Source organism: Hydra viridissima, unplaced genomic scaffold (assembly GCF_058129835.1).
Source record: "Hydra viridissima isolate aposymbiotic clone 2 unplaced genomic scaffold, HvirCarnegie_v1 scaffold_9, whole genome shotgun sequence".
In the NCBI taxonomy this organism is placed as follows: domain Eukaryota; kingdom Metazoa; phylum Cnidaria; class Hydrozoa; order Anthoathecata; family Hydridae; genus Hydra; species Hydra viridissima.
Window position 1 is genome coordinate 9,425,103 of NW_028324308.1, and position 24,849 is coordinate 9,449,951.

General features: G+C 29.1%; 3 protein-coding genes and 1 long non-coding RNA gene across 4 annotated transcripts; 2 read left to right on the forward strand and 2 right to left on the reverse strand.

The window, feature by feature from the left end:
- The first annotated feature begins 120 nt into the window (after positions 1-120).
- On the forward strand, positions 121-23,615 carry LOC145185297 (cytochrome c oxidase assembly factor SCO1-like). Its single transcript, XM_090097083.1, has 6 exons — positions 121-593; positions 6,435-6,576; positions 12,479-12,676; positions 12,778-12,870; positions 23,273-23,388; positions 23,479-23,615. The coding sequence occupies exons 1-6, from the start codon at positions 513-515 to the stop codon at positions 23,605-23,607; spliced, it is 759 nt and encodes a 252-aa protein (XP_089953209.1). The 5' UTR covers positions 121-512; the 3' UTR covers positions 23,608-23,615.
- LOC149883922 (uncharacterized) lies at positions 14,205-15,537 on the reverse strand. Its single transcript, XM_090097425.1, has 3 exons — positions 15,224-15,537; positions 14,346-15,144; positions 14,205-14,280 (listed from the first exon to the last, which is right to left on the reverse strand). Exons 1-3 carry the CDS (start codon positions 15,435-15,437, stop codon positions 14,205-14,207), a joined length of 1,089 nt encoding a protein of 362 aa, XP_089953551.1. The 5' UTR covers positions 15,438-15,537.
- Positions 17,455-22,537, forward strand: LOC149883923 (uncharacterized). Its single transcript, XR_016455379.1, has 3 exons — positions 17,455-18,092; positions 18,648-20,857; positions 21,452-22,537. It is a non-coding gene; the product is annotated as an uncharacterized LOC149883923 (long non-coding RNA).
- LOC145195563 (uncharacterized) lies at positions 17,966-21,343 on the reverse strand. The gene is made up of 3 exons (XM_090097091.1): positions 21,035-21,343; positions 18,639-20,828; positions 17,966-18,087 (listed from the first exon to the last, which is right to left on the reverse strand). The coding sequence occupies exons 1-3, from the start codon at positions 21,297-21,299 to the stop codon at positions 17,966-17,968; spliced, it is 2,577 nt and encodes an 858-aa protein (XP_089953217.1). The 5' UTR covers positions 21,300-21,343.
- Positions 23,616-24,849: the final 1,234 nt, after the last annotated feature.

The following is a 24,849-nucleotide window of genomic DNA, read 5'->3' on the forward strand; positions in this document are numbered from 1 at the left end:
TAGTATTTTAAAAGCAATTCTTTATAATAGAACTTTAATGATAGGATTGTTTATTTAAAATGTAAATTGTAATCAGTTAAAATAAAACTTAAAGGGTTTTTGTAATAGAGTCTTAATTTATAAACAGGAATCCAAAGATGTTTTGCTATAAGTTAAATACAGAGATATACACAATGTATAATATCTTTAAATGCCATATAAAGTTATAGCTGAAACTAATTTGATAATTTAATATATGAATTATTTTTAAAATTTTCAAAAATGATAAACAAAAAAGAGTTTGATAAATTGTTAGGGTTGAATAGATACACATAGAATTAATTAGTTTCTATCACCTTGGAAATATTAGAAAAATCTTTAAAATTTATTGACTCCTTCAAATTTTTTTTTTCTTTTCAGATACTATATCCTTCAATGTTTTTTTACTTTTCAGATACTATATATAGAATTCCTTTTTATAAACATTTAAATTTATAAAATTGTCTAGTTAATGCACTAAAAAGTTTTAAAACATGGAGAGATTGTTGTTTCGCCTGTCATATCAACACCATGCAACATGGAGTTCAGTTTTTGTAAAAAACCATTGTCAAAAAGTAAGATATATTTAATTTTTTTTTTTAATGTGATTTGTTAATGTTAACTAATTCTTAATTCTTTTCTTTATCTAAATATCACTTCTTCTTTTAAAGTTGATCTGAATGTTTTTATCTAATTGACATTAAGCTTAAGTAATTGCTTTCTTATTTATCAGAATAATTTAAAATGCATATAGAAAACACTTTTTGTAGTTAGAATTATATAGAAAAAATTGTAAAATTAGACATGTAAGAATAGGTCATTTATATAAACCATAAAAAAATTTTCAAGACTGTTACCATCTAATTATTGCTACTTTCGTTTTGGATTCTGAAATGAAGACCATTTTATCTAGTATATTTTACATTAACATGATTCTAAAATGTTATTATTATATTTGATGCTATAGTAAATCTGGACGAATCATGTAACCACTTGACATCCCTTATGTTTTTTCAACCATTTTTATTTCAACAATGGCTCTTTTAAATATTATAGTGAATTAAATTTGCAGACATCCAAGTATTCAGTGTATGCAGCACAACTGTATTATCATTTAAGTCTTTAAGTTTTAGAATTTTTTCTTGCTTCTTTTTTTTACTGATTATGTTTTTACACATATTGGGTGAGTAAATTCAGGTAGTCCAATCTTACAGCTTTGTAAAAGAGCAGGACTATGCCTTGTTGTAATATGCAGTGAATACTGGTATTTATCAAGTAATTTCTCTAGCTCTTTAGAGTTTTACATAGTATTTGTAAAAAATATCATACAATTATTGTGCATATACTTTCTAAAGATCCTGGTAAAATGAGTAAGTTTCCTTTTAAGATAATATCTGTTTCTGAGAACTGATCTTTGTACTTTAAAGTAATACCCTATTTCTATTGTTTTCTGAAAACTTTTTTTCTTTTTTTCAAATTCTAGATGTACTTATTCTAGACTAATAGTGTGCAAGACTCACTATGCAAGAATTCATCATAAAATTTATATATTCAACAGCATCATTTGGTTGTTCAACTTTAAAACAAGATAAATGAGAGAGAAAAGCAACTATGTAAAAATAATTCTTTACCAAGCTTCTAAAATATTTCAAAATATAGCAATTCAATGTCATAACTAAATGTTCTATATGTGTACTAACATGTTTGTTGCAGTTTAATGATTCAATTGGTTTATGATTGAAGTAATTTTTAACAAACTTACTAAGTATGTTTGTTGTCTTTATTTTCTGAACTAAAACTGTATCAATACCATTATTTGATCAGTCAGTAAATGATTTTAAAATATAATCTAAAAAAATCTAAGACTATCATGGCTTGTAATTGAATTCTTTAGATACATTTAAAGCAGTCTTGTGTTTTTTTTCCCAATAGAATATTTTATCTTTTTTAAAAAGTTCCTAGAAGTTTTAAAAAGTATGGAATAAAATAACTACAAATCTGACAAAATCTTTTATGATGAATTGCTAGGTGAGCTAGATTGATTTTTTAGTGTCTATTTTTACAGGATCTATCTTTATACTGTTTTTTTACTATAAAAATTCAATTGAGATGTACCAAGGTTAACCATAAACAATCATTTAGGTATTCCCTTTGTATTTTATTGATTCATTAGTAAAAAATGGAGAAATGGATACAGTTTAGAGGCTAAAATTTTTAATTCATGTTAAATGAATAAGAAAAATTTCATTTTCGATTAAAAAAAATGATTGCAATTTTCAACAATCTGTTTAACATTTTACAAAATATACTACAAACTTATTTTTTCCTTCAAATGATCCTATTAACACGTTCGCTGCCAAGCTATTTTAAACTATGCGTTATTTCTTTGCCAAGCCATAATGTCTGCAATGATTAATTTTTGCCGAGGCTGTTTTACGTGGTTTCATTCTGATTGCCAAGGCTAGATATAAACATTTCAATAAATAGAATATTTTTAATCTGAAATAATTCTATAGTATTTTTTATTCTGAATATAACTGACAAAAAAAAAGCAATATGAGTATTCTCGTAGCTTGGCAATGGAGAAGAAATTTTTTTCTCCAGTGCTGAAGTACTCGTAACATCGTAATGAGTATAACTCATTGCGGTGACTACATCTTTTCAAGATGTAATTGAGAACTTGAAAGTTGTAATTAAGAAATGTAAGATGTAATTGAGAAATACAACATGTAATTTAGAAGTCGCAATATGTAATTTAGAAACACAACATATAATTAAGAAATTTTAAATATAATTTAGAAACCCAACATGTAAATAAGAAATTGCAATATGTAATTTGAAATATATATTATAAACTTTTCTCAATTACAACTTTCTTCTTCTAAATTACATCTTTTGTTTTTTAATTAAATCTTCCATGTTCTCAATTACATGTTGCGACTTCTAAATTACATGTTGTATTTCTCAATTACATCTTACGTTTACTAATTACAACTTTCAAGTTCTCACTTACAACTTGAAAAGGTGTAGTAATGTAGCTTATTTGATATATTATTATTATAGTGTTTCAATTTTTTTGCACATGCACATTGGCAGTTATCTTGAGTAAAAAAGGTAATTTATATTTTGTTTTCTTAATTCTAAATCGTTGTGTTTTTTAGACTAGAAGCTAAAATATATTTGATAACTACATTATGCTGTATGTTATTAAAAATGTGGAAAAAAAACTGAAGTACACAATAAGATGTTTTTTAATACATTAAAAAACATTTTAGTGTGCACTTCAAATTTTTTACACAGCATACTAATTAATGTGTTTTATAGATGAGTAATTTCCTTTTTATAAATAGATAATTTATAAATTTATCTATCTCCTATTAGCTCAACACAGATATTCCACAATTGGATCAGCACATATGATAATGGAAGATTGTGAGGATAGTGAAGATGATGATATTAAAGATTCGGATTCATTTTTCGCTTATACTACTGCGTCTTCGAGCTTGACTGCATCAGAATCAGGTTCTGAAGATAATAACACTGAAGAAAGTGATGACAATCAGTACACAGACGTTCATCTAGCAGCCACTGCAGAAAATTTTTTAATGTCGCCGAAAAGAGCTAGAACAACAGGTCGTCTATCTAGAAATTCAAACCAATGGAAAGATGAACCGAATATTGTAAAAAAAATTCAAATTACTGCTGAACCTGGTTTGAAGATAAACATGGAGAGCAAGAAACCATTAGATTTCTTTAGACTATTTGTTACAGAAGAGCTTATAAATACTATGGTAGTTAAAACTAATCGCTACGCAACGCAAGAAATAAATAAGCAGCATTCCCTCAGAAGAAGCTCACGTTTTAAAGATTGGAAACCAATAAATTCAGAAGATATGCAGCAGTTCCTTGGAGTTCTTCTTCATATGGGGTGTGTCAAAATGCCAATTTAGAACACTATTGGTCTAAGAGCAGTCTCTATAAATTTCCATTATTTTCTAGAATAATATGACGAAATAAAATGCAACTAATATTACGGTTTTGGCATTTTATCAACAATGAAGATTCGGGTAGTAGACGCTTGTGTAAAATTATTGGAATTCTCTATCACTAAAATAATGCAATAGATAACATCTACTGTCCTAATAAAAATATATCAATCGATGAGTCAATGATGCTTTGGAAGGGATGTCTTGTATTCAGGCAGTATGTGAAAAATAAAAGACATAAGTATGGTATCAAGTTCTATGAGCTTTGCGAATCAGATGGTATTGTACTAAAAGTAAAAATCTACTCTGGCGAGACAACTCTCGATAAATATTTGTTGGGTCAAATGGGAGCTATTGTTTTAGATTAAATGAGAAAATTTCTGGAAAAAGGTTATCACCTGTACACCGATAGCTTTTACAATGCCTTTGAATTAACAAAGCACATGATAAATCAAAAAATATATATTTGTGGTTCTTTAAGAACTGACCGAAAGTCAAATCCAAAAGAGTGTACAAAAGCAAAATTGAAACAGGGAGACGTTATAAGCAGAAACAGAGAGGGTGTGGTGTAGTGGTTGCTAAATGTAAAGACAAAAGAGACGTGCTAAAGATTAGCAACTTGCATTTGTTGCAAATGATTGAAGTGACAAACAGAAGAGAAGAGAAGAAAATGAAACCCAACATTATTAAAAATTACAATCAATATATGTCAGGAGTAGATAGGGCAGAACAAATGGTATAATATTATGATTGCCTAAGAAAGGCAATTAGATGGTATAAAAAAGTAGCACTTCATCTCTTTGATACTTTTTTGTTTAATGCTTACTGTCTAAACAGCAAATATGCTTAAGCTTAGAGAATTAGTTGTTACTGATTTATTGGGTGAACGTTTAAATGAAATTGTGCCTCAAATCACCAATAATAGCTTCCATTACTTGCCTTCAATACCACCGAATGAAAAGAAAAAATTCCCAACAAAACCATGTCAAGTCTGCTCTAAAATAAAACGTAAAGAAACACGATATGAATGTGCTGTTTGTGAAAATAGACTTTCGTAATGTATTGGCAAATATTTCAGAATGTATCATTCAAAAGAATAGGTTTACACTTAAATTTTCATGAATAAAGTTAAATAAATGTAAATGTTTTATTTTTATCTGTTTTAAGCTGTTTCTGTATTTATCCACATTTAAGTTAGGTTCCCTGGATTTTTAAAATAAAAACTTGAATGTAATATTTTCTGAAACCAAATGTGAAGCTAATATATGACACCAACTTACTACGAGTATAGTCGTAGTTGGCAGCAGAAGTGTTAGATTTTAAATGTTTTGGTTTTTAAGAGCTTGTTTCTGCCTTTTAATTAATCAGGATGTGGAGTAATTATTGCATGAACTAGAGGCATCTGTGTCTCTTATTGTATAAATAAATGTTTCATTGATGATCGCAATAAAAATAGAATTAATTTACAAATGACTTTATTGAAGCCTTACTGTCATGTGTTGGTGTTTTTTTAAGTTGCATAAGCTACTTGACTTTTGTAAAAGAAACAAAAATTTCTTGTCACATTTCATGCATGTTTCTCTTTTTTGTGGCATTTAGTGTTTCAAAAATATTGTTGTTAATATTTTTACTTTTATCTCTAGCTGCCATTTTCTTTCATTAATATTTTTCATTTATGTTATGTATTTTATATTTACAGCTTTTGAAAATGTCAAATTGAATGTAAAAGCTTTAAAGAAAGAATTTAGAGCTTAAACATGAAAAAAACTTTTCTTTGTACACATGTTGCTGCTTATTTTGTAAATCAAGTAGCATGAAGATGTAGACTCAATTTCCATCTGGTTTGATCTCACTTTCTTTTTATCTCTTTTTTTTTTCATTGAGAAGTGTTTGTTCAAGTTTTTACCTAAATCTTTGCACATTGGACTTATGTTATATGACCATCGATAAAACATACTGAAAATTTCTCTTACTTCTTGTCCACTTGAGTGTAACAAAATGGCTCACTTTTTGCTATTTTCTGTTACTTTTAATATTTTCACAAAATGATCCAATTCTTTCTGATATTTGCCTCATAATCTTTAAAATTTGTTGATTTTCATGTAGTTTTATTAAATGATCATATACAAGGTTAATAAATGTTTGGGCATCTTTGTTAAGAGTATAACTGAAATATTTTACTGAACAATAATTAATTACTACAGTAAGCACCCAAAGTTTTGTGTTTTACATGTAGCATTGCTTGAGTGATTATTTGAGTTGTAGAGGTTAAAGGTTTCAGTGTTATGATATTTTTAGTTACTTATTCCTTCAACAATAATTAATAACATAAAACTAAGTTTGGGGTATTTGTATTGTAACTGGGGAAGAACTTTATTACTTTTACGAAGTTATTATTTTTATGTTAAATTTGTTTTTGTTTTTACTTAGTATAAGTTGCTCAGTCGACAGCTTTCATTAAGAAACTCTAGTAAACAAGGACCGATTAGTTGGACATCATTAGGTATGTTTCTTGTTGCTGGTGGTGGAGTTGTACAATATATAAGGTGGCTAAAAGAGCAAAAACAAATAGGTAAAGTTAATTTTTTTACAAACACATTTTTGGTAAAATTATTATTTAGGTTTTAATAATTAGATGAGATTAAAGATACTCAAAAATCAAATATTTAAAAAAAGTATCTTTTATAGCAGCCATTTTATCATTTTTAGTGTTGAAGTTAAAGACAATGGTTGATAATTTTTAACAATTAATGTGTGATTCCAAAATTGCTTTAAAAGTAAATATAAGATAAAAGCATCAGTATAAAAGATTAAAAAAAGTTATTGAAATTTTTTGGTTGGCTTCTTTTTTCTTAATAATCTAATCTTTTATTTATTCAAAGTAGACTGCAGCATTCCTATCCTTAACTAAATCATTATACTGCTTCACTTTTTTTATTATTATTATTATTTTCTCTTTTACTGTGTTTAGAAAATATAATTCAATATTTCAGTCAATAAATAAAAATGGTTTCCTCTCATTTTTGCTTCAAACAATGTTGCTATGCATTTACCTTCTAAACGTTTTTCAGCTATAAAAATATAGGAGAAAAATGAAGAAATTTAATGAAGTCCTAGTGGATTTAAATCCCATTAAAAGGATTGTTTTATTATTATCAAAAAGTTATTAATGAGTTTTAAATATTTAAATTTTGTTGTATATTTTTTTGAAAATCATTTCATACAAATAAAATGAATAATGTAATTTATTTCACATTAGTGGTTGAAAGGTGAGACCACCTCTTTTTTTTACATATCATTTTTTGCTTTTGCTTTTTTTTACATATCTTTTTTTTTTTTTTTTTTTCAATTTTGTTAGATATTGATAGAAATTTTATGATGTATTGCAAAAAATTTTATGTACTGGCGAAAAACAATTTTTGCTAACTTAGGTCTGACTTAGTTGTTTTTAACTAATTTTGGGTGGGAAATCAAAATTGATCTTAGTTTTTCTCTATCATGTCATGTTTTTTAACCATAGAATCCTCATTTTTTGAGAAGGTATGAAAAATACTATACTTGTTATAGATATATGCTTGCTTTACATAAAAAATAAAAATATCAAAAAATAAGGAAATAAGAAAGAAACAGGCATGAGTGCAATTTTGAGTTAGCTTTTATATTATGTTTTTACATAAGATAAGTGTTGTTATTGACTTCAACTAAATCGAATAGTCGATTTAATCGACTATGGGTTTGCTACTAATCAACTAAAAGTCGATTTAGTCGGGTAATCATCCTAAAATCCTTATTTCTATTTTTTCACTAGATATAACTTTATTAACCTTTAATTTCGTTATGATGCTGACCAATTAGTAAAGAGATATCTTTATTAGTAGTTTAACTTAAAAAAAGAAATTATTTATAAACGTAAGAATATTATTCATAACGGTTTTTTTAAGTCAGCAAAAATATATGAACATTGAACCTAATTTGCTGTATCACATAAACTTAACTCTATGCTTACTGTAGTTAGCACAACCTCATTAATATGTTTCCTTTTTCTCATTATAGTAACCAGTTGATGCTTTTAAAACAAAATGATGCAAAAAAGATAAGAAGTTTAATAAATCTGTCACCCCCAAAAAAGGTTTAGCCGGCCCAATCTCTCTCCTCCTCGCTACGCTACTGTTTTTGTTTTTTTAATTAAACTGTTTATTAATTTGTTTTAATTGTTGTGAAAAATGATACAGAGAGAATTTAAAAAAACTAACATTTCTTAAATTCTCTCTGTATAATTTTTATATAAGATAATATATAAGATAAAATAATGTAAGAATACTGCTTATAAAATTTCATTTGAATTTAAACAGAGAGAGTTTAAAAAATTAACATTTTTTCAATTCAAATGAAATTACAAGTAGTATTCTTATATTTCATTAAATTCAATACATTAGATAGACAATATTTCACAATGAACATTATCAACGATTGGTTTAACTCCCTTTAGACATTATTAAAGATTGGTATAGCTCCCTTTGGACTGTTAATAATAATTGTTGGTACACAAATAAATCCCTTCAAAGAATATTTCAGCACAAAGGAATTCTTCAACAAACGCATTTAAAAGCCATGCAACTAAACTTAAGAGAGACAAAACGACAGAGAACGATGAAGAGATTTTATGCTATTCCTTTGACTTAATTTTGATATCAATTTTAATTACTTTTATTCTCTTTTTATGGTAAAAACAAAATGTTGAATAATAATTTTCGTAAAAGTAAAGTCTGGAATTATTTTGTAAAAAACAATAACTCTACAATAACCACGTGTAAATATAAAGATGCATTAACAAACGAAATTTGCAACTAAGAGCTAAAGTACAATTAAAATACCAGCTCAATGGCAAATGATTTGTATAGTAACCATTGTATTAACATTAAAGAGTCTAAACTTCCAAGTACAACTACTGGTCATCTATCTATCAAAGCTGCATTGGCAAACTCTTACTCATATTGTTCAAGCTCGCAGAAATATAGAGATTTAGAAGAATCTATGTGTAACTTTATTCTTCAAAAAAGCCAACCGCTGTCGATTGTTGACAACAAGCATTTTATCAAAATGCTAGATTCATTTGATAGCAAGTACAAATTGCCGACTAGACAAAGGTTTTGATATGAAATAGTGCTGCTTAAATTTGAATCATTTAAAATAAGGGTTCTGCATCTTTTAAAAGAAGCTAAATTTCGCCATCTAACAACAGATGGATGGACATCACAAGCCTCGCATTCATACATCGGCGCCACTATACATTTTGTTGATCAAAATTTTTGTTTGAAATCGATTCGCATTGCATTAAAGCACAGCCCAAAACCTCATACTAGTCTATATTTAAAGGAGCAAATTGAATTAATTCTAAATGAATGGAAAATAAATGATAAAACGCTTTCAACAAGTAGTGACACTGCTGTGAATATCAAATATTGTCTAGAAGATCTAATGAATAAATTGTACATACCTTGTTTTTGTCACATATTAAATTTAATTGTTAAAGACGTTTTTGTAAAAGAGAATGAGCAATCAACTGAAGAAAATGATTGCGTTTTTTTTTTTATTTTAAAGAAATGTAGGAAACTGGTTGGCTTATTTAAACATAGTAATAAACTTTCTCTCAGCTAGTTAATTGTGTTGAATTAAATAATATGAAAATTGACAATCTGGAAGATAAATGTTCAATTAACAAATTAAATCAAGACATACCTACTCGGTGGAGTTCGACCTTTTTAATGCTGCAATCAGTTTTTAAACTTAGTCAAAGACATTTTAATCAAACTCAATCAAAGACATTTTAATCAAACCAGAGAATAAAGATAATAAAGAATTGTTGTTAAAAAGCTGGGAACTAGAAATCATTGGTGAGCTAATTGCTTTATTAGAACCAATACATGATTTTACATAAATTTTAGGCAGATCACAATATACCACTTGTTCAATTATATTACCAGCCATTTATAAATTAATTGATTATTTTGCTAACTTTAAAAGTGTATCAAATAATCCTACAATTATGAATCTTGCCATTAAACTCAAAGAAAATTTTAATCAAAGATGTGAAGATTTTCTCAAAATTAAAAAGTTATAGAGCTACATACTTAGATCCTCGATTTTGTTTTTTTAAATTTATATCGAACAAAACAGTGAAAATTGCTTCTATTAAAAAAGCTCATTCATTAGTTGTTCAATTGAGCCATGAATTGCAGCTCACACCGACAAGTCATCAGTTGTCTAGCCAAGAGTTGTCATCTAGTCAAGGAATTCCATCAAAAAAAAGAAAAATACTGTTATGCGATGAAACAGTGTTGTCAAAAGATTTGTAATCAGTGGATGGCGAAATCATCAATTATCTAAATATGAATATGAAAGTATCCAAAAATTCATGTCCCCTTGCATTTTATAAAAATAATTTAGGTCGATTTCCTGTTTTGTCAAAGGTAGCGAAGGTTCTTTTTTGCATAACTGCTACATCAACGCCTTCAGAAGAGTTATTTTCAAGTGCTGCCAAAATCACAGAACGGCAAAAAAGACTTAAACCAGATTTAGCTGAAAAATGTGTCTTGTTGAGCCAAGACATATAAAATGCCAATCTTTGTTTTTTTCCTTCTTTACTTTGTGATTGTAATTTCTGTTTTATTTTGCTTGTTAACTCGATTTTAATTCATCTAGTAGATTAGAAGAATTAAAATCGAACAAAAAAATGCTCTTGTTATAACACCATGTATTATTGTTATAACAGTATTACATATCACCTAGGTTTTTTGTTTACTCTCTAAGTTCTATTTGTTTCATACCATCTAAAAAGTAAATTGTCAAGCAACATTAAAGTTTTTGAGTATAATAAAATTTTTTATTCAAATATTTCGACTTAATTGACTTTTAGTCCACTTAGTCGATTTTTAAAATGTATTAGTCGATTTTAGTCAACTTTAAAAAAAATACAAAAATCGATTTAGTCGACAGTCAAATAATTTCAAAGTCGTAACAACACTACATAAGATCTAGCTAATGTTATTATAATTGTGAGCAAGAAGTTAAGGTAAAAATCTTTGTTTATAGCTCTGAAGTTTCTGAAGAATTTCTGTGTAATTACTTGCACATGTATTACCAAGAAAATTTTCGACCACATCTTTGAATGATAATCAAGCATTCTTCTCATGGTCTGACATGAAACAAGGTCTGAAATTTGAGGGCCATCAAATACACCAGCCTTGATTTTTGATCCAGTTGTGTTTGTTGTATTGCAATAACTCAATGACTATCTTTATGTCTCCATGTTCTTCACGAAGAATGACCGAATGTCCAATAGTGAAGAAGACACACTTCAAGCTCTTCTTTGAGCTATCAGAAAACAATCTTCATTCATTTGGATTGTAGATAAAAAATCTAAATTAAATAAACCAGGAATGTTATTGCAAAACACAAAACTGCTGTTACTTTTAAAGTACTATAGAAATGTATTTTCTCTGGTTTAAAAGTATATGATACCTTCACTCCTTTTTCAAGTAAGTTTTACTCATTTAGTCTTGCAGCTAGGATTTCTGAAGCTTTTTTTGAGAGCCTCAAATGACATCCCAAAACATTCAATTCATGCTGATCAAATCCCTTATGAACTGAATGCTTAAGAATTTCAAAATCATTGCTGTCATTCTTTTTTACCTTTATTTTTCCTATTAAACCCTGATGTTTTCACTAAACAAAAGTAACAGTCTGCGCAATGATCTTTTTGCTCTTGTCAAACTATGGGGATCCCAAATACCAATTCTTCGCATTTTTATTTGGCCCACAGACATTAACTCTCAACACATTACTTACATATTTTGTGAGGGCCCCATGACTTGTCTTGATCAACAAGATTTACTTTAAAATATGCAAATTATTCTTGTTTGACAAATGTACTGCCTTGGAACCGTGAAACAACCACAAATATAGAAAAAGGAGTCAGGGTTGTCATCACATTTGTGACGTAAAGAAGTAGGAGCAGACATGATCTGAAACAAGTGATATAGTTATATACCTATTATATATCTATACTTTACTTATGTAAGTAAAATACTAAGATGTAATAGTTATAATCTTAGAAAACTGAAAAGAGCATATAGTGAAATAAAATCAGAGTGCCAACTTGAGATAAATCAGCATAAAAATCGAAATCAACAGAAAAAAAGTTTCAAATAGTTCCCCAGTGCAATCTATGGCTTAAAAAGGTTATATTTTTAAACACTTTTACGAATTTTAAAACAAAATCTTTCTTTAAACTTTCTTTAAGTTTTCTTCAGCCTTTCTTAAAACCTTGATTTGCTGACAGATTTTGTAGTTCAGCAGTTCTACTTTTTTATTATTTAATTATAAATAATTTAATTTAGCTAAAATGCTTATTTAAAATTATGATTCTTAATGAATAGTTGTAATACAATTGCAAGTTATAGAGTTTATTTTAGAAAAAGAAAAACTTCAAAAAAGGTCTGTTGGAAAAGCAAGCATAGGTGGTCCTTTTGAACTTGTGGATACCAATGGAAATTTAGTCTCTAGTAAAGATTTCCTTGGCAAATGGTTGCTAATTTATTTTGGATTTTGCCATTGTCCAGATATATGTCCTGATCAACTTGAGAAGATGACAACTATTATTGAAAAAATAGGTTTTATTTTTATGTTTCTAAATTTTAAAATTTTTAAAAGTTGTCTTTATTTTCGAAAATTCACTTAATCTATTCTTATATTGTGTTTTGATTCTGGTTAGAAAAAATACCAAGTCTCCCTCTTATTCAACCGCTTTACATAACAGTTGATCCACACAGAGATTCCTCGGAAAGTATCAAACAGTACCTAAAAGGTAATTCTTGAATGTTGGTTTCATAACTTTTTTCTGGATTTATGTAACTCAAAGAAAGCCAATTGTCATATTAAATATGGTCAAATATGATTAATATAGCACATTCCCTTTTTTTTTTTTTTAAAAAAGGTTTTTTTGAAAAATTGATATAATGGTGCTATCCTAAAATATCTAAAAAAAAAAAAAACCGAAGGTTTTGGGCTACAAGGTTTAGCTTTTCAAGTTCAGTTATTATTCTCTAAACAATTGTATGTATCTATATTATAATTAGATGTATCTATATCTAAACATTTGTATGTGTGTGTGTGTGTGTGTGTGTGTGTGTGTGTGTGTGTGTGTGTGTGTGTGTGTGTGTGTGTGTATATATATATATATATTAGGGTTGGCCAAAATCTAAAAAATTTGAAAATTACATGTGGCTACATAAAAAGTTGTTCCTTACCATATAAAAATTATTATTGTAAAAAAAAAGTTTTCTAGGATCTTTTTAAGTACTTCTGCATTTTATTTAAAGAATCGTGTTTTTACGCAAAAATATCGCTATAAAAAATTAGGTGATGTGGGATTGAGAAACATTTAGCATCTATTCCAAATGTTTAAAATGCTTTAATTATCACACATAATATATTTAAACATTAAAAAACGAATCATTTATTCTATATAACCAAGGTGCTATCTGGTGCAGTGATGCATGGTATAACGGAAATTGTTATTTGAATTGAACAAAGTTAGAGAATAACTCTTTCTTATTTAAATTACCTACAAGTTTTCTATGATTTTCAACGACTTCTATTATTTCGTTTCGTACTTCCTAAAATTAGCCAAACATTCTGTATAAAACATCTGAATAAAATTTTAAATACTTTTTTAAAATACCTTTGTCTCACCTTTGTGAGTATCTGAAGATAATCTGAACATAACTTGATTCCTCGCTCTGCAACATCGTTTGTAACCTTGACTGTTATAATAAAATGTTTCATCTTTAAAAAGTTTCCATCTTCCTCCCATTCTGAAGGAGGAAGTTTGAGCCATTTACCGTTATCGTTTAAGTTATGAAAGAGCAACCAAGATCTTTTCCCAACATATGACAATATCTCTGAGTTCTTGTGAATAGATGGAAGATTAGGTTTTCCAGAGTTGATAGCAAGTGGCTTTCCCACATTTATCATTTTTAACGCAATATTAGCCTTTTCTTTAGCAGAAACCTTATTAGAAAAGAGACTAAAGACTGACACCTCCTCAGTTAGATACCATGAGTGCCTGTTAAGAACTTCTTGAGCTTTCTGAGCTGCATTAGAGAAGCCTGAGATCTGCCCCAGAGCGCCTAGATCATTTTATAAATGAATATCGTTAATTGGTGCATCAGAGCCTTTTGTTGCTTCTAACCAAGCTTTTACATATAAAACTGAGCTGAAAGTCAAAAAGATTTTTAACTTTGCTACATCAGAATTGAGTAAATCTTCTTTAAGATGAACATCTTTGGTGCATATAACAAGTGTGACATCCATCTGGCATGATGGTTTGCTTCACAGGTTTTCCAGATTTTAGGTTCTGGTCCGCCTAAAAGATAAAGTGCTAACTCTGCAGCTTCCTTATAATCACCTCGACGATGCTTACATTTTACTTGTTTCTCTAAGAACACACGAGTTTCGTCTGCTTTCATTTTAAGGAAAGAATTTTCAAGATCTAGAAACCTGTTTAGTTTTTTTAGTGGAGCCTTCTCTGCGCAAATCCATTCTTGTTGAAAATCTTTGAAATCTATATTATAATTAGCTTTTTTTTCTTTTTTAAATAAGGAGTTCCAAAATACTTCCAAGATCAATTCTAAAATGTGACGGCGACAAGCCAGCCAAAGAAGAGTTTTCATTGATTTACAATCCTCTAAAAGAGTTGCAGCTCCATTTTTAACTCCTGTATTACATGCAGTCGTATCAAAAACCTGGGCAACAATGTTAGCTTTGAGATCACATTTATCTAAGTCTTCCAAGATTCCTTTGCAAATAGAAAGTCCTGTACCAGACTGTATAGGTTTTATTGATAATATTTTTCCTTCAACGCAATTAGGAAAACCACTGACCAAAACAGTTAAATACTCAAACCTTTGCCCTGAGATTTGTTTTAATAGTTTTCCATCCCAATGAAGTGTCAAATAATCTGATTTAATCTTATTTTGAAACTCTGTTATTATTTTCCTTGCCATTACTTGCCTATTTACCTTTCTTGATCTTCTTATAGTATTTATTAAAAGGCTAACATCGTCAGGTTTAACACCAGCTGTATAAAATTAAAAAATATATATTTCTTTTTAAATTTGTATACAATAATCTTGTTTGTTTATTAATAAAAAACGAACCTAAAACTAGAATTGCAGAAGTATTCATCATCAGCTGAGGATTTGATAACTTAGTTCTATCTGCAGTTGCTGTTATCATTGTGTGAGAAATGAAGTTTTTTGGCAAAACCAGTGTGATATTATCTGATCCGGTATCTTTTTTTTCTCCTTGCTGCTTTTTAGAAATATTAAACTCAGGATCACTTTTAGGAGAGTTTGGAGATGCAGAACTCATAGAATGACTAGATTTAGTGACATGAGAATATTTATCTGAGTCACTACTATAACCAACCAACTTAACAGTTTCTTCATCATCTATTTTTCTTCTTTTTTCTTTTTCAGTTGCCACCTGTTTCTTTTCGATTCTTTCTTTTTCTCTCCTAACATTAGAATGTAGCAAATTATCTTTTACACCAATTCCTCCAGTTTTTATTCCATTTTTAAGAGCTGTAAACCAGGCAATATCTTCATCTGCATCCTTAGCTGATCTGGTTTTTCTAATGTCATCTTTCCAACTAGGAGAACTAATATCAAAAATGCCATCTAATGATTGAATAAAGTTTTGTTCAAGTAAACTCTTCTTATTAGAAATCCTATTTTTAGATTTTGCAAGCAACCTCCATTTGTCATGTAGCCTTAAAATATTGTCAATACTGTACTTGTCTTGTTTATAAGGAATGCCAGCCTTATCCCAAAAGAGCTTGACTGATTTAATAGTAAGCAATGCAGCTAACTTAGATTTCGAAATGTTGCTTTGAGTGTGCAATGCCTCCCTAACTTTAGTAAACTCTTCATAAGAGCTATCAATAACTTGCAAGTGATACCTTAAAATGGATGATACAAATAATTTAAAACTTTAAATAAACTTTCAAAACCATAGAGTGATAACTTCAGTCTTAATACAGTATTAAGCCTAATCTGAAAAATTTATAAACATTTCTGGTAGTGGGCAAAGAGCTTGTTTTTAAATCTTCTAACGGATATCCAACCAACCATATTTTATTAGTTGACTTCAATACTTTCAAGTATTTCTTTTTTACCGACTTTTTTTATTTGGTTGGTTCAATGTCATTTTTCTTTGGTTTAATTAGTGACGTTTTCTTTATCAAATATTTACTTTGAATTACATAAACTGGAATTGAAAACAAGATAAGCATATAGTATTAACCACTTAATTATCTTAATTATATAGACAATAACCTGGCCGATAATAATAAATAGTCAGTACGTATGTAAGTAAGCATCTAGGCCTGTAATTTGTAAAAAAATAAATATAAGATAAACTTAATGAGTTTTTATTTAAATTACACATATTTTTGAACACAATTCTTACAGGTGTTTATTTATTGTATGAAAACCACTAAATAAAGTTATTGTGTTGTAAAATAAAAATCAGAGCAAAAGATTTTTGTTTTTTTTTTACTAGAAAAGGATAAAATATGAATATCTTATTAGAAAGATACTCAGGCATCTTTGTTAAACTCTTAGTACTTTTTGCATAAGCAAAATTAAGTCTGATTTAAAAATTTCTCATTATAAAAAACAAAGCATATTCTGTTTGATTACAAAAGGGTAATTCCATGTAAAAGTGGGACAGTCATTTCGGTCACCTCTTGGATTTTTTTCAAATTTTAACCAGTGGTACCTATTAATGAAACATGAAAAAATGCAAAATTTGAACTCCCAAATCCAAACGGTTCAAAAGTTATGACATTTTGAAATTCAGCCTAAAACGTTCATTTTTTTACGAAGTCTGCCATTATGGATTTTGTAGTTGTACTTTTAATTGAATAATTTAAGATCTAGTGGAAGAATGTGGCTAAAAATTGGTGCCTGACCATTTTTGAGGGTGCTGAATTCAAAAATGTAGATAAAATAGAGAAGCTTAAATTTTTTGATAGTTTTTTTTTTATTTTAAAATGACCAGTCAAATTTTTTGTTTTGTTACCATGGGTTGCGCTTTCATTAATTCCCGGAGTTGCCCAAGTCTCATGGATTCGATTTTTTTTTCAAATGAATTAGGTGATCCTAGGCTATCTTTATAAAAAAGATGGTTTTGGTTTCTTAAAGTATAATAAAGATATGTCATTTTGAAATTTAGACAAAAAATTTCTTTATTTGGCCGCTATTCTCTATTACAGATTTTATAGCGATACTTTTTGTGTGAATAATTTAAGTTCTAGTACAGAAATATGACTGAAAATTGGTACCTGACCATTTTTAAAGACGTTGAATACAAAGATGAAGAGAAATTAACCCAATTCCTAATATTTTGGAACAATTTTTGAATTTTAAAATGTCAACAGTCCTTTTTTTTTCTTGTGACCTTAATTTGCATTTCACTTATTTCTGGAGTTGCCTTACTCTCATTGTGAAATAAGATGTTTTTGAAAAGTTTAGGTCTCTGACAGAAAATAAAAAATTCTATTGCTTGGCATAACTTGCATATTTATGATCAATATTTTCAAAAGTATACATGAAAATATAATTTACTATGCAGCAAATTGAAAAAATGGTTTCTTTTTTTATAATTTTGATAACTAGGTATTATTTCAAAATATTGGTTGCATGCTAAAATTTCAGGTTACATGTTCAAATGTTGTGTTAAAAAATAAGAAACTAAAATGCAAACTTTTTTGAAAAATATTAAAAACCTGCTTTATTGAAAAAAGCTCAAAAATAAAAATGAAAAGGAATAACCAAATATTACTAAAATTGAAGTTTATATCATTTAATTAATGAAAGTAAAATATTAATCAACTTTCACTGAAAAGATAAAACTTGTTCAAATAGAGTTTCATCTTCTTTTGAGATATGGTACTGACGCCCAGAAGATGCTGAAGGTGTTTTAACAAGAGAAATTACATTCATTCTTGGCACCCACACTGTTGTAAAAAATGACCAAAAACTACTTTGAGCTGACCCAAGAAAACTGCTTTGACAGGGTGAAACTACAATGTTTCCTGACTCCAAAAATGTAAAATTTGAAATCTAACTATTTCGTCCGAGAAAATAATTTCGATTTTTAGTTGCTCTTTATGTGTTTAGAATCAAGAGGTTGTTTTTGTGTTTTGGCTTAGAATAACTAAAAGAATTATTTAAGAAAGTGTTTATTATTTCCATCTTGTTAATGAAAAACTATATCAGTTGTGTCAGAATAAACTATTATTCAAGTGAATTTTAGACAGTTATGTTTTGGAGTAATAAATGCTTATTTTGAAGAGTTTTTGAATGCTGTAAAAATGCAAAATTTGAAAAGCTGTCATTTTGCCCTATTGTGCAAAGTACTAAAAACTAAAAATCAAAATTATTTTCTTGGACGAAATAGTTAGATTTCAAATTTTACATTTTTGGAGTCAGGAAACATTGTAGTTTCACCCTGTCAAAGCGGTTTTCTCGGGTCAGCTCAAAGTAGTTTTTGGTCATTTTTTACAACAGTGCCCAGCAATTATCATCCTGTTTGGCCAGTAGTACGACCGACTTGGATAATGTGGATGCATAAACTTTACCATAAAATCATCATTCTCTTTATCAACTTCAGAAACCATACCAAGCCAGTAAAAATCGTCGTATTTGCAAAATAGGTATTGTGACATCATAACATTGTCAATTTTAATAATTTCATATTTTTGTTTTTTGAGGAAGTCAAATGTAAGAGCAAAATCATCATCATCGGATACCCTTTTCATTTTTATTATTGAATGAGAAGATGGTATAAATTGATGGAAACTTCTTGTCCCAGGAATAGTGGTTGCAATTAAAAGTCTCTGAGTAAGTTTGTTTCTTACTAGCTCCATTTCTTCAGCAGTGAAGTACACAAACGTAATCCCAATGATTGACTTTTGGCAGTATTCAAACATTGCTTGAGAAGACAGTATATGACCTGTGGTTGGACTCTGCAAGCTAGCTGTTGCAACAAGCCTTTTAACAGTGCCACCTATTCCATCGCATGGAGATTTGCCATGGCTTGTTGCAAAGAAATTCCAGATGCAACGAACAGAAAAATCTTGAGCGTGGTGACATAAATTGTAAAAATGTTTGCAGTTCTTATACTGCCCTGCACAGCCATCAGAAAAATAATGAATTTTTGTAATTGTGGGACAAATATGAGTTTTTATATGATTAATGGTTTTATGCATAACTTCATTGATAAATCCAACATCATGGTTCAAATCATCTGAAATTACACAAAAAGAAGATATTTCCAAGTTCACTTTCTTGTAGTAGTTGACAACTGGATGAAGGGAACATTGACTCTTACTCCAATGGTAACTCTGTATCTCGTCTTGTACTACAAAAGTGTAATTCTCTGCAAAATCTGCCATTACAATAGCCTCATCAATACAAATTGTTTCTTTGAGATGCTTTAGATAGCTAGATTGTGATTTTGCTATAAATGAATGAGAAGTAATATTATCAAGTTTTTCACACAGGAGCTCTATGAATTCATTTAATGGAAGTTTTATTGTTAATAGTTCAGTTCTATCTGTTGTTGTCCACTGTTTGAAATCCACTGACTGTTCATTTTCATCACTGTCATGTTGCTCTTTTGGATCTTCATTTTGTGTGAGATACTGCTGGAAATAATTTTGGGCAGCTTGTATGCCAGGACAACTATTGCATCGGTGAACCATGCAAACTTTAGATTTTCTGCTGCAGACAATCTTTTCAATGATTTCATGGTAAAATGTTTCAAGGCCTATAGCACTCAACATTAATTTAACATTTTGGTGTATTGTACACACACAAACAGAATGTGTACCTTTTGGACCAGCAAGGATGCACCATTTAGGCCGAAGACTGCAAAATTTAGAAAAACCAATTTTATGGCCTGGGTACTTTGTCTTATATGCCACATAGAGCTCCTTTAAGTTACACAAAATCAATTTTTTTGACATGTATTTTTTTTCCCCAACACTTACACAGTCTTTTTTACCTGGCATTTGCCTTGAATACTCATCGTCACAATAAAAAAGCTTTACAAGTTCTATAACATCTTTACTGATTCGATACCGTTTAACCACATCAGGGTATGCTATGATGCCTTTTTGGTCGCGTAAAAACATTGCATTTTGAATTTTGTGTTTTGAAACTGAAAACTCTTGTGCTGCTTTTCTGATAGACCAAGATTTTGGGGTTAATGTCAAAATTTGAAGTTGCTGCCTTCTGTTAGAAACCTTAAGTTTTTCTTTCATGCATTCTACAAGGAAGTCTAGATCGCCAGCTTTGGTTTGATTTTCCTTTAGAACTTCATTTTTCGGTGCAACAAGATCGGATTCGGTTACATCCAGAGCAGTTGCAAGCTTCTTAATAACTGCTTCTTCAACTTGCTTTATCTTTCTCTTTCCAATTGAAGGCTTGTTAGAGGTTTTGGGAAAATGAACTTTTAGAGGAGACACTTCAAGTTCGCATAAAGTACTGTTGAGTAATGATCTTGTTGATTCCATTATAATTTCTTTTTCCATATTATCTTCAGTTAATTTTATCTCCAACTTGTTCTCTTCTGATTCTTCACTTGATGCTAATTTATGTCTGCATTGTGGACAAAGTTTTTCACCTGGAACTACGAATTTGCCTTTACTGCATAGGTACTTTGCTGTATCCAAGTTGATTTCACGAAGACTACCTAAAAAAAGGGAAGAGCTCTTTTAATATGTATAAAAATTTTAATAAAACCTTAAAAAGTTTAAAGTTGCAAGGAATTTAATAGTGCACTTTCAGAAGTCAGCTAAAAGGTTAAATATAGCTAAAATAGAATTTGGCTGCCAATAATTTCATTATTGTAACTCACAACATTTTCAGAAAACTGAAAGTTATGATTACTGTAAATACCTTTTATTACTTTGTTATGCGTATTAAATGGATTGCAGCACCGTGTTAATTTAGTTGTATAACGGTTCAAATAAACATGTTTATGATGGAGACAAGTTGTTGGTTTGACATTTATTATTGAGAGCCCAGTCCTCCACATTAATATTTCTCTTTCATATTCAGGAATATCTTCAAAAGGTTCAATACCCAGCAACGATGTATATGTTGTGAGATGACATTCACTTTCTAGGTTGATTCCAATGGAGCACTGTTGGCTGTTTGCCATGACTAAGAAACTGAATTACCAAACAAGATTTAATAATTATTTAATCTAAAATTAAAATAATTTTTATTGAAATTTGTTATTGTTAACTGTTGTTTCAAAACTATATTTAGACGACATAACTGACGTCCCAAAACTATATTTATACATCACAGAAGGCGTTGCAAAACTATATTTTTCTTTATAATTCACATCACAAAACTTTATTTATATATCAAAACCAACCATAATAAACTGTTTTTACACACCACAATTGAACCCACGAGAGTCAGGCAGTTTGTGAAAATATTACCCCGTTTTATGGTTAAGTAATATTATACCATTTTAAAATTCAAAAATTGTTCCAAAATATTAGGAATTGGGTTAATTTCTCTTCATCTTTGTATTCAACGTCTTTAAAAATGGTCAGGTACCAATTTTCAGTCATATTTCTGTACTAGAACTTAAATTATTCACACAAAAAGTATCGCTATAAAATCTGTAATAGAGAATAGCGGCCAAATAAAGAAATTTTTTGTCTAAATTTCAAAATGACATATCTTTATTATACTTTAAGAAACCAAAACCATCTTTTTTATAAAGATAGCCTAGGATCACCTAATTCATTTGAAAAAAAAATCGAATCCATGAGACTTGGGCAACTCCGGGAATTAATGAAAGCGCAACCCATGGTAACAAAACAAAAAATTTGACTGGTCATTTTAAAATAAAAAAAAAACTATCAAAAAATTTAAGCTTCTCTATTTTATCTACATTTTTGAATTCAGCACCCTCAAAAATGGTCAGGCACCAATTTTTAGCCACATTCTTCCACTAGATCTTAAATTATTCAATTAAAAGTACAACTACAAAATCCATAATGGCAGACTTCGTAAAAAAATGAACGTTTTAGGCTGAATTTCAAAATGTCATAACTTTTGAACCGTTTGGATTTGGGAGTTCAAATTTTGCATTTTTTCATGTTTCATTAATAGGTACCACTGGTTAAAATTTGAAAAAAATCTGAGAGGGTGACTGAAAAATTTCAATTTTTTGTCCCACTTTTACATGGAATTACCCAAAAACGCTAATATTTGTTTGTATTTAACCGAATAAATTAAAAACGGAACAGATATAATGGAGGATTTGTGTTTTTCGTTTAGATTTCTAATTCATATTAAAAATGAAATGCGGCAGTACTTAGAGAAGTGCTACAAGAATATTTTCATAACAAAAAATGTTTTTTAGAGTAAAAGAAACAATATTCGATGCAGCTAGTAGCAGAATTACCTGTTTTGAAAATTTGTTTAATATTGTGGCCTACCCTAATATATATATATATATATATATATATATATATATATATATATATATATATATATATTAGCATTCTATTGTCTGCTACATAAGCTGATATTGCAGGGACAGTTGATCCAAACAAAGTCGTATGTGGTGTCAAATGCCCTTGCCAAAATTAAATTAATCGATGTGCCTAAAATTGAGGTGCAAACAGTTTTGGTGATGGAAATCTTTCCGGAGTTGCAAAAAAATCTCACCGAGATAAATTGATTTGCTCATTTAAATCCAATCAGTTTATTAAAGTTTTGGAAGAAAAACGGGTTTTATTGTCATGCAATCCATTTCCTAAGAAAAAACGATTTATGCACAAATAGTAATAAATTCCTGGGCGGCGAAATTAAATCTTAAGAAATTGCAGAGTTGAATAACATTGATCAGATATTTTCAGATGATTATTATTTTTAAAAAAAAAAAAGAGGCAAAAAAGTATTCGCTAAAAAAAGGGAAAAAAACGTTAATTGAACTATTAGTTAGCTTATTAGGTTTTATCTTTCCAGAATTTTGTAACCATTGTGTTTTTGTATAAAGCATAGACCAGAATAAATGTAACAACGTTACATCTGTCTTTACTGTTTACTTGATATTAACATTTTAGTTGTTTATCAGAAATTTATTAATTATTTGTTTGATATTCGTAGATTTCCATAAAAGGTTCATTGGGTTAACTGGTACAGATGAGCAAATTAAGAATGTATGTAAAGCCTATAGAGTTTACTTTTCTGCAGGTCCTAAAGACGACGATGATGATTATATTGTAAGTAGGTTAATAGTTTTATATATATTTACTGTGTTCCTTAGATTTTTCCTGATGGATTTATTCTCATAATCATACGCTTTTTTTTAGGTTGATCACACTATCATTTTGTACCTTGTCAATCCGGAGGGAAATTTTGTTGAATATTTTGGTCAAAATAGAACTGTTAATGAAATTACCGGATCTATTACAGCTCTTATGATGCAGAAAAGAGAATAATATGTATACATTTTTTTCTTTCTTTCTTTCTTGAAATAATTTCATATTTGTAACGATGGCTAAAGTTGGAGCTACTTAAAAGAAAAAAGTAAACTAGTTAGGTAGAGGTCTGGTGCCGGAGCCGAGCCGCAGCCGTAGGTTTTTGAAAGGAGCTGGAGCCATTAAAAATCGGAAATTCAGAACTTCGCACGTAACATAGGAACATGCTGTAAGACCGTGTAACACATCCCCAGAATTTTTTTTTTTTTTTGATTATCATTAGAAAACATTTCCTAATTCAAAAAATGTAAACGACATCTTTTTTTAGTGGGGGCCTGGGGAGAAATCACATGTTTTAGGGGAATGCGCAGGAATTTTGTTGTTCAAGATAGGTAACTAAGAGGCATGGGGCATGCTCAAATTTCTAGCATGTTGATACTGGTGTCGAGGATGACTTGCAAAAAGTTAGGGTAATTGGAGCTAAACCAATTCCTCCCCAACCCCTAACTGCCTTCCTAGAACTACGTCTCCTTTAATCATAAAAAAATATTTTTTTGCACTATCATAAACTAGATCAAAATTCATCGGCAGATTTCAAATTTCATCAAAAAATCTCTTTTCGTTTAAGATTTATAACCATGCTTAGTTTAAAATTACCCCCTGAAATAACTTTAAATAGTCTTAGCTTTTAAACGAAAAATTTTTTTTGATGTAATTTGAAATCTGTAAAAGAATTTTGATCTAATTTAAATTAATACAAACACAAAATTGAAAAGGATTTTTAGAAAGCCATACCCTAGGGGGGATTCGGGGAATCTTTTCAAATACCACAAAATCATTACCGTGCCCTTGTATTTAGATTTTCAGAAATGTTTGTGATAGATTTATTAGAGACCGCCGATTAGTTACTGTTTATTAGTTTGCGGATTGTGCACGGAATTATCTATGCTAAACGATTCAAATTACTTACGGATTGATTTGATCCGAAAATAACGTATCGGAAAAAAGTTCGTTAAAATTTTTTCGAATCGGAATCCGAACCGATATTTTTTTTACGGATTTATACGGATTCAGAATAAAAAATGCTTTTGAAATAAGATTCATTTTTATTTATTTATAATATTTAAATATACAAGAAACGAAATAATTTCCTTCTTAAGAAGTAAAAAAAAGTCAAAATCACACTAAAAGTTAATCTTTTTCTAAATTCATTTCCTGGCCACACAGTGTCTTGAAATTTGCTGAGTTGCTTAGTTTTTTCTT